Source organism: Lampris incognitus, chromosome 9 (assembly GCF_029633865.1).
Source record: "Lampris incognitus isolate fLamInc1 chromosome 9, fLamInc1.hap2, whole genome shotgun sequence".
Classification (NCBI taxonomy): domain Eukaryota; kingdom Metazoa; phylum Chordata; class Actinopteri; order Lampriformes; family Lampridae; genus Lampris; species Lampris incognitus.
Genome location: NC_079219.1, coordinates 51757337 through 51768306, shown reverse-complemented (window position 1 = coordinate 51768306; position 10970 = coordinate 51757337). Strand labels below are relative to the sequence as shown.

At 43.3% G+C, this 10970-nt stretch overlaps 1 protein-coding gene across 1 annotated transcript; it reads left to right on the top strand.

The window, feature by feature from the left end:
* The first annotated feature begins 209 nt into the window (after positions 1-209).
* ensab (endosulfine alpha b) lies at positions 210-10693 on the top strand. The gene is made up of 3 exons (XM_056285801.1): positions 210-354; positions 6572-6694; positions 7227-10693. The coding sequence occupies exons 1-3, from the start codon at positions 295-297 to the stop codon at positions 7395-7397; spliced, it is 354 nt and encodes a 117-aa protein (XP_056141776.1). The 5' UTR covers positions 210-294; the 3' UTR covers positions 7398-10693.
* Positions 10694-10970: the final 277 nt, after the last annotated feature.

Genomic DNA, 10970 nt, shown 5'->3' with positions numbered 1-10970 from the left:
CATTGGACGAAAGACTGTCAATCACAGTATTTACACTAATACTGATACCTTATTGGCTGTAGTGATGCGTAAGCGAGGCTATTCTGCTTCGACATTGGTTACTGTATTTGTCCATCACAAGCGGGACCGCCTTAGAGATGATGTCACCAATCGTTACGCCATTTTTTTGTTGAGGAGCAGTCGTGTTCATTTAAGGAGGATTGGATTTATCGCAGGTACGGGGGCAGAGCGTCGCGTATTCATTCCCTGGCGTGTTCTGACATATAGGGTATCTTATCTGTCCGCCCGACCCGCATGATGTCTTCAGAAAACCTGGACGCGGAGACTCAGATGGACTACGAAGACGAAAAACAAGTAAGTTTTGGATGTCTGTCTTGATGTTTTTGCGTAGCCACTGAGCATGGCTAGAAGTGGCTAACGCAAGCTAGCAAGTCAGGTGTTTGCAATCTGTGATGCGTTTAGACATGGAAGACTGTAACGTGGACTAGGTGGATCCCATTTAAACGTCCCGTGAGATAAAAGAACCCTTAGTCGTGTGAATTAGCACATTAAGTAACGTGTTGCTACGGGTGTCACTTTGTTGTCGCCATTGCCTTGGCTTCTGTCATTGGCCCGCGAGCCCTCATCAGGTTGGGCCTCATTGGTCTATCCCGACAACAACTGCAGTGTGCTAATGCTTCCGCATTTCCACGTACCCTCGCAGCGAGAGCGGTAATCACTGGTTTTCCCTTGTGAAATGCCCTGTTGTGTCTCAAACAAACACCTTGACTCTTGCTCAGCCCATGCACCTACAAGTTAAGATTTCATTTCGTAATTCGTCGATCAGTCGCCGCTGCTGGCCTATTCGTCCTCGTCCACCGCATGTCCGCAAACTGCACACTTTCAAGTTTTGAAAGGCTGCCGATTGCCTGCGACGTAATTTGAGGGGTTAGAGTTCAGGCTCCTGTTGACAAACCTGTTGGTCCATATGCGTGAGCTGGGATGTTTGCTGTCACCCCCAAAGAGATTAACATGGGGCTGAAATGTGTGTTGTAAAATGAACAGCTGAATCTTGCACGTTTTAAATGAGACACCTTTACCGTTGTGACCAGAGCAGAAATGTTTTTTGTGAAATGTGGGATATGCCTGGACTTGTTAAGATGCATAACCGTTCGAAAAGTGACCAGAAGGAGCAGACAATCTTTGGAGGTATTTGCAGTTTTCATACAAGGTCACAAATAGGCTATAGCAGCCCATACATTTCACGTCATGGGCTTCAAGTGAATCGGCACCCCCAATCCCCCCCCCCCCCCATAAACACACACAGACACAGTCCATTGGGAATCTGTTCATCGGCTTCTGTGCCCTGAGTCACATTTTATCCCTGACCCAGCAGGCTTTGCATTCGGAGTACCCTGTCTTGTCTGCATAGTTGAAGCAAGTCTAGCTGTATTGTGCTTCATACTCAAGGAATGCATGCAGGGATTACCTCAATGTCTGTTGGAATGTGATTGCTGTACCACTATGTGCATTTTTTCTTCCCTGGGCATATAAATGATAAGGTCATTGATCCATATTCTAAAGAGCTACTGACCCCATGAATGCAAAAGAGGAGTAAACTGCTGACCCAGTTTACCTTTGGCTACCTCACCTTGTCTAACAGACTACAATGACAGGTGTCTGACTAGTTTGGTTGTTGTTAGTGTCATTGTTAATATTATTAGGCAATAACACAAATGCATGCACTGTATACATAAACACTGCTTCATGTTCCTCTTAGCTAGCCAAGCCATTAAATCACCAGCATATTTGTTAGAAATATAATTTCAGCTTGGTGTTATGTTGTATGGCCAAAAGCATATGTTTTTAGAGCAAACTAAAGTGCCAAATTGGCTTTGGCCTCTGCAGTGGGCCTATGCCACTGGTCAAACTAGTCAAATTCTTTGCACTCCAGCTGTTGATGCTCTATCACCTGCAATTTGTCAACTATGTAACATGATTGTTTTGTGTTTCTCTGCTGGTGAAAGCTATTCATTTCTTTTAACGAGTACTCGCAGTGGCTCAGTATTTAGTACTGTTTCCTCACAGCAAAAGGTCCTGGTCCTCAAACTTGCCCAGGCCTTTCTGTGTGGTGTATGCATGTACTCCCAATTTTCACGTGGGTTTCTACCAAGCGCTCCAGTTTTCCCCACACCAAAAGACATGCATGTTAGGTTAATACTACTGCCAATGACCAAGGCACTGACCTCAGAACTGGAGTCAGGTGGTCAGGACTCAGGATGGGTCCAATAGTTAGCTCCTGAGTAGTTAGGATGGGTCAAATGCAGAGGACTAATTTCCTCATAGGGATCAATGAACTAACTTAACATTTATTTACGTCTCCTTGCTAGCCATCTTGTTGTAAATGCACAACATATAGCTGCGCTAATCATGCATACATTTGCATGAAGTGATATAATTTTTGGTCAGTTTGTTATTGTCTTTTCTTCAACGTGTACAAAACTGCTAGAAATCTCAAACACAACCGAGCTTTTTCCATAATTTTACATTCTAGTCCTTGCTGCCATTTACGCTGTAGCTTTGGAATTTAACTGGGATAGTGTCTAGTAGGGATGGGGGGGGGGGAATTGGTTCTTAGATGCGTCAAGATTCTGTCATAAAAGATTGTCTCGATGTACAAAACTCAATAATCGGAGGAAATTTAAAGCTCAGTTCTTGACAGGGCTGCATGCTCCTTATGGCTGCTGCTGCTGAACCAAATGGATGGTGAAACGTAATGGGACGTGAAACATGTGCATCGTGTTTACATTCTAAGCTAGGCTACTCCTTCAGTTTTGGTGAGGATGGCTGAGCGCGAGCAGCCGAAGTTGGATACAATCCGACCGGCATCCTCTGGCTTAAAAGCCAGCGTATAGAAGCATTTTGGCTTCTGTGAAGTTGAAGGGAAAAGGGACCTGGTCAAGAGCTGCACTGGATGCAAGTTGTGTCTAACTAAAAATATTTTGGGAACACAACAAATATGAGAAACCATATTTCATGTTTCCACCCAGCGTTGGAGGAAAAACAGTCGGTTGTAGTTGTTGCCAACCATTGAACAAGTGATATCAAAGCTTCCACCCAACTCAGAAAGGGTGAAATGAATCACATAGTCGATTGCAGCTTTTATTGCCAACGATATGCGCCCCTACTCAGTCGCTGAGTACCAGGGCTTTCATGCTATGCTGCACACTTTGGAGCCGAGCTATAACATCCCATCTTGACGTTTTTTCACCGATACAGCGATACCCACACTCTACAGTGAAACCAAAACCAAAGTCATGGAATCATTGAGAAAGCAGGTGGGATAGCAATAACATGCGATGCGTGGACATCCGTTGGTGCAGAATCTTGTGTTACCATAACTGCGCAGTTTATTACTGATGACTGGCAGCTCATGTCTCATGTGCAGGGGATATAGTTACCGCACGGCGGAGCACACTTACACCGGGGCATGTAGACCAACTCCTTCTTACACAAAAACTTACAGATTCCAGCATTCATCAGCTAAGCACATTTGCTATGTTGCACTTCCATGCATTTCCATAATTTCATTGTAGACTATTATTTGTATTTTCTCCATTAATTTATTCCACAGAAAGTGTTAGTTTTGTATGAAAGCTGTTTTTGATTCTAATATACAGCAAAATGGTTTTTTTTGTTTGTTGTTGTTTTTTGTCTGAGGAATTCTGTGCACATTGCCATTACCCATAGCAGGAGCATTTCGGTTGAAGTCTTTATTATTTATTTGTGAATGAGGGCAGCTTTTTATGTTCTCAAGGCGCACTTTTGTTTCTTTACTTGCTGGTTCTTCGCAATGCCGGGAAACGTGACCTTTCAGTTGGCACATCTCTTCTGTTTGTTACTGTATTGATAAAAGATAATGGAAGTAAATTCATCTGTTTATTTCAATTGTGGAATATTACAAATATGCTATGTTTTACCAAGTAGTCACACAATGAGAAAAATAAATCCATCCATCCATCCATTATCTTAACCGCTTATCCTGCTCTTAGGGTTGCGGGAATGCTGGAGCCTATTTCAGCAGTCACTGGGCGGGCAGGCGGGGAGACACCCTGGACAGGTTGCCAGGCCATCACAGGGTCGACGCACACACACAATTCATTTCTAGGGACAATTTAGTACGGCCCATTCACTTGACTTGCATGTCTTTGGACTGTGGGAGGAAACCGGGGCCCCCGGAGGAAACAGACACAGGAAGAACATGCAAACTCCACACAGAGAACGACCCGGGATGACCCACCAAGGTTGGACTACCCCGGGGCTCGAACCCAGGACCTTCTTGCTGTGAGGCGACCGCGCTAACCACTGCACCACTGTGCCGCCCCACATATGAAATCAATATATGCATTTGTACAGAAAAATGGAATTGATCTTGAGATTTACTGAAAAAGAAGCTATTCATGGAAACCCAACTGTCATTCGTTCTATAGTAAACAGAAAAGCCAAGGTTGTTATGTCTTCATTAGCTTAGTGGGACAGAATCCAGACCTAGTGATCTAGCCATGAACATAAAACTGTTCTCTGCTCATGCTGAAAAGACGCTGCCAGGTTTCCACCGCGGAGCAGAGGAACTGATCTGATTGTCAAAGCCTTTGCTATATCTTCATAGTTGTAGTTCAGTATGTTCCGCAAGGGTAATAGTTAAAGTCAATTGATTTGTGCTAACGGATTTGCTAGTTTGTGCCACTTTACCATTACCAAAAACTCAATCCATTTTTTTCCCCAAGCCTTGTCTTCTGAGTGAATTGGTTCCTCACTGCCACGAAGGCGTTGAGAGAGATTGCGGTAGGAGAACATGCAGGCTGTGATTCATGCACTTATGTAGCAACCTCAACTCCCAGGTGTCATCACTGTTTTTTTAGCTGACTTTGCAGAGGAGCTTATCAAGTGCACTTACCAAAGATTTTTTGAAAAGATAAATGCTCTAATGTTCTATTACCTCACAGCAGGAAGGTCCTGGGTTCAAACCCGCCAGGGGTCACCTGGGCCTTTCTGTGTGGCGTTTGCATGCTCCCCCTGTGTTCATGTGGGTTTTTACCGGGTGGTCCGGCTTCCTCCACACCAAAGAGACATGCAGGTTAGGGACATGGTCAAACTCCTGCCCTTGCTGTTGACCAAGGCACTGGCTCTAGATCTGGAGCTGGTCTCCGGGTGCCAGAGAAATGGCTGTCCACTGCTCATAATGATTTGTTAAATGCAGAGGACAAATTCCAAGTGTTTGTACAAATATACTTGGCTAAATAGAGTGTTTCTACCTTAGTTTTTTATCTATAGCTGCTGAAGTGTTTTTTGCAGTGGCCATGCAGCAGAAAACTACTTACCAAAAAAACAAAACAAAAACCGGCTGTTTAAATTGGACTTCTGGCATTGGCCATATTGACTAATTGTGCAACAGCTCTGTCTATAGTCAGCTGTACTTTGGAATTTTTTTCTTTTTTCCCCCCTTGTTACATTTCTTAACTGTTATTGATGTGCCATAACTAGTGGGTAGGATGTTTGATTATTAATTGGTGTGTGTGTGTGTGTGTGTGTGTGTGTGTGTACATACTGATGCCCTGTTTGTTCATTACGTGGATAGGAAGGGACACTATTTTTGAAAAGAGTAATCTATACAGTGTATATTATGTAAAGTAGCTGTGTTATTATATTGTTGTTTTTTTGTTTTTGCCTCTTGCACTTTTTAAGTCCACATTATCGCTCTGTTTTTGAATCCGCTTGCTGCCACATGATTCAAATTCTTTATGGGATTGATAGTTTACCGTATCTTAAAGTGGAAGTAGACAACTTTTGAACTTTCCCCTCCTCTATCTTTTCCAAGTGTTTATTGATTGTGCCGCTGTTGCAAAGACAACCGGATCGCTTTCCGTTTATTAGCAGCCGGGCTATTGTCCAAAGCAAGAAACAGCCGTAAGAATCCCAATTTGAACTAGAAACCCTGATCTCAGTGCTATGATAAAGACAGAGAGTAAAACATCCGGTAGTATTAATAATAAGGCAGGTTGTGTTACTTATTGATCAAGTAGAAATAACGCCTACTGAAAGTCGGCTTGGAACCCTCTCAAGTCCCGGAGCTCTCTCCGTCAAGTGAATGCCTGTCCGAGGTTCACTCTTGTTTTGTCTCATCTTCAATCCCTCTCCCTCTTCGCCTTTTTGCCTCCTCCATCAACTGTGCTTTTTTTCATTTGCCAGGTAGAGTTTCCACAGTTGGTTCGGTTGTTCCGCCATTGCGTAGCCCGTTACTGGGTGGTTAAATCGAAGTGCCGTAAATCGATTTGCTGGGAAAAATCGTGCCCAGTGGCAGACAGAATTGCATGATGAAAGCGAGAATTGTAGAGAACCAGTCTAAACTCCCCATGGTTTCATTATTCTATAGCCATTACACTATGCTATCAACATTTACTTCATAATAAGTTAAAGCAAAAAGTTGTGTCAACTTCCACTTTAAATATACAGACAGACACTTTAAAGGAGTGCTTCTAATGGGAATGAAGAGTGTTTGTTTGTTTTGATTTGTGTGTTCTTCTCTTCCCAGGATGCCCAGGAGAAGAACGCTAACCCAGTGAAAGCTGAGGAGGCCAAGCTGAAGGCCAAGTACCCCAGCCTGGGCCAAAAGCCTGGAGGCTCTGACTTCCTTATGAAGAGGCTACAGAAAGGGGTAGGTGGACAGATGGGGGAGGTCCTTGCAAGCAGAACAACAGACTTGACTCCTCTGTCAGCAGTATGTAATATTAAGGGGTCTCCAAGCAAGAGCCCCAAAACCCATTTCTTTGTCACTCTGCTAATTTCCCTGAACATGAGCATTGACCAGATGCTTAAAAGTTAAGGATAATATTCTTAAAGTTAAACGTATCAATAACAAAATAGAACATTAAAGGTTTTACTACACCTGGAAGCTGACAGATCAACCAGTTGATTTCGTAGGCGTAGTTTTAAGTTATAAGATATTTAAAACTTTGGTGAATATGAATTATACATTCCCTATTAAAGTGATTATTCTTTTAAAAGTGTTTTGAATTTTTTCATGTTTCAGTTAACATTGCCAAAAGAAAACCACAAGAAAACAGAGAACTGGGTGTGGTGCTTTGTTTTCATTTGATGTTATCAAGTGTTTTTCTTTCATTTAAAAAGAGCTGAGAATGCATTATCTCTTAAGCAGTGAGTGTCGCCTGCCTCTCTTCCCACCCCAGCAAAAGTACTTTGACTCGGGTGACTACAACATGGCCAAGGCCAAGATGAAGAACAAGCAGCTGCCTGTGGCAGGGCCCGACAAGAACTTGGTGACCGGGGATCACATTCCCACCCCACAGGACCTGCCGCAGAGGAAGTCCTCCTTGGTGACCAGCAAGCTAGCCGGCTAGCCTCCATATCAGAAAACCCCTATACACCCACCCCCCCACCCCGTCAACACCCCAACCTGGGGCTCCCAGCGATCGTACCCCCACTCACACCTGTCTCCCCCTAGATACCCCCCCACCCCACTCCTCCTCTCTCTCACACACCAATGCTTCCCTCTCCATCCCTCGACACCACTTTGCTTTAATACATCAGGCAGAGTTGTATAGGTTAAACTCTGTATGCTTGGATGTGGATGGGGTAGGGCGGGAAGGACAGGTTTTGTTGCCCTTGTGATGGCAGCCTTCTCGACCTTCTGCCCACGAGCAGCTCTGTTCCTTTTTCTCTGCACGCTCGGCTCCTCATTGTCCCTTATGTCTTGGGTTTTCGGTGTTCCACGATGCGTCACAGTAGGTGTGCTTCGTCAGGCAAGGGGTCGAGTGGGGTGAGTTAATGCACTTTGTATTCTGGACAGTAAGTCTTTTTGCATCCTATATGACACCAAATTAATGTGTGTGCGTGTGTGTGTGGTGTGTGTGTCTGCGCACACGCACATGTGTGTTTAAGGGAATTCTGAAGGCATGATCACATTGTGTGTTCTCTGTGTTCCTCATGTTTGTTGGGGCGGGTTAGATTTTTTTTTCCCTTTTGTGAGAGATAATTGCTTGCACACCAAATCTGTGATGGGCGGCTGCAACATCTTACGAAAGGGTTCACTGAAAATGAACTTCGGCTTCCTGTTATCCTTCTCTCTTGCTCATCTCTTGAACAAATCCTGGCGTCATCTGCTGCAGCCCAGCCAAACAAGATCTGAAAACTGCACCTTTCTCCTCTCTACTCACAACTCTAGTATCCAACTCTCTTTTGCTTCTTTCTCTCTCCCAATACATTGCATGATTGTAAGATTTAAGAAAAAATGAACGTTAATACAATTGTTTTTTTTTTTACAAGTTGGGGGAGAGGGGGGGGTCTGTTGAGTGACAGGAAGTAGCTAAAAGACAACCACTCGGAGGCCTGGAATGTCCATGGTCACACTTCCTTCCTTCCCATTCCTTTTGCTGTCCTGACAATCCACATCCGCACGCCCCTGTACACGGCCGCAGATATATCCCTGTATCATTTTTCTGAAGGCCAGGAACTATGCCAACTGCCGTGTTAAATCTCTGTTCAGTGGCAGTTAAATTGCACCGAGAAATGTGTTTACGTCAAGCCTAAAGGAGTTGTTGGGGATTCAGGCACCATGCATAGTGTGTATGCTTCTGTAAATAATATTCAAAAAATGTTTTTGGAAATTTATTTCCAAATTTATATTTTGCTGTTTGGTTTGCTCCTGGTTGGCCTGTTAGCCTTTCCTTTCAATTTCAAGATATGTCACAACCAGACTTGGATTTTTCACTCTCAGATGTTGCAAAAGATTAATTCAAGTAATAGAAACTTAGCAGATAGAGTTCCTCTATTAAACTAGCTGTCCTCTAGACTTATGTTTCCTCCAGTCTTTTTCAGATCAAATAAGGGCCTGCGTAGTGCCCTGCTTAACCAGGTGTCATCCTCCAATATTGACATGCTAAACACATTCATCTGTGATCTCAGTGGTGTTGTGGGGTAAACAGCAGGCAATCCGATAACCTCAGGTGTCACCCCAGCTCCTGAGCTCGTCGCCCCAGACTAAAAGTGGGACACAAGGCACTTGCAGGATGCACTCAATCCAACACTTGGCAAATTTAGAGAAAGATTGTATGACATTGGGAGAGGTCAAAGTTCAAGCGTGTGCTCCCTGCTCACCCCCACACCTGTTTGCGTGGTTCAGCCTTTGAGACAGGAAGTGCCGCTCAATGAATTTACAGATTTTGATTGTGCGCAGTCCACTTTGAGTCAAACACTAGTGATCTCTGAGTGACAGACTCCTGGTATGTAACGCTGCTTCAGGGAACGGTCACAAACGCACACTTTCAACCTTTCAGGCTAGATGATAGGGTGTGCACACCATCACATTCTCAACTCACGTCTTGCTCGCTAAGACTAACGAAACGTGTCAAATCGCAGTGACTGGCTGGAAGATTTTTAGCGTGCTTGTTAATAGTCATATGAATGCACTGCTTCTCTCTGTTCCAGCCATTGTAAATAGACTTTAACAGAGAAGGGATTCGTTTTTTGTGTTGGTTCTCACCTGCGTGTCACTATCTCCATGTCCTGAGGTATTTCTCTCCGGTTCAATTTCCCCTCCCTCCTCTCAGTTAACACTACGCAAACTCTTATCTATGTGTATGGGTGACGCTCTGACTCTGTACCATATGGATTTATGTGTAAATGCTGCTGATTTAGTCAATGACAATTCTTAAAGACAATGCCCTGTAAAGAACGCCTGTCCTCCATGATTCTTCTACGCACTTCCTCCATGGGTGTGCTTGTTTAAGCAATCTAGCTTGCATGACAGTGTCGGGTCACATTCAGCTCATTTCCCCAGTCATGCACCAATTCAACAACTTATGCCAAAAAAAATAAATAAATCACAAATTCAGTTTTTTTTACTCATTTTACATCAAAATCTAATCATCTCATGTTACTCTAAAACAGCCAAGTTTTTGCGATTGTGTCACCAAGTCCAAGCAGGTGGGCGAGCAACATTCCAACCAATAATATTGGAAAATATTAAATTTTGCATCAACGAATCAAATCCTGAAGCATCAATTCATGTCCCTCCCTACATTTTGTCCCGCCCTAATATCCCGTTTTACCTGGGAACTCGTCACCTTACGGAAACAAGATACACTGAATACTATTTCACTTTGTCTTTAAGATGTAAAGCTTTTTTTAACGGTGCAAAACTTGGTTGTCAAAGTAACAGTGGACAGGCGTTCTTGAATGCTACTTCATGTCACTGTTTTGCTCTCCACAGGGCAGTTCAATAAGAGGGATATAAGGGTATGTTCAAATACCATGACAGTTTGTCTCGCGTTCAAATATGATAAACGTGCCAGAATGTATAAAAAAAGAGGCTGTGTGCTCTGAAGTACATTTTGCTGCTTTTACCTTTTATGTTTTCTTGTTTTGCATATAATAGTAAAGGATATTTCTTTTATAATTCTCTTTTTGTGTAGTTAGTTTTTTTTTTCCTGGCCCAAGATAACTGCAGGGATATCACAGGCACCCTTGCTTCCAAGAGAAAAAAAAATAGGGTTTACATGATAAATAAAATGACTGTTTGGAGAGCACAGGAATGATTTTAAGACTTTAGAAAGTACAGGAATACTAAGAATGTTTCAGATGTGTGGGAGTAGTTGAGGATTTTTCTGTCAGTATTTGAAATAAACTTTTACATTAGTAAGACTCATGGTTGATTTCTGTTTATGGTCTGGCCTCTGCTCAAGTTGTTTGTACAATTTGTGTGGTTTGGTAACAAGTTATTTTACAGCTTGTGAGCCCTTTGAGATTTTTTTTTCTTTTGTATTTTTTTTACCTGGCTTATTGTGAGGGGAAAATTTGGCCTTACACTGACAGAAGCGTTACGTAACTGAGAAAACAAACTACAGTAGGTGAAGTATGGCGCACAGCCTGCGATTTGCCACTAGGTGGCAGTAAAGTACTTGTCAGACTGGAAT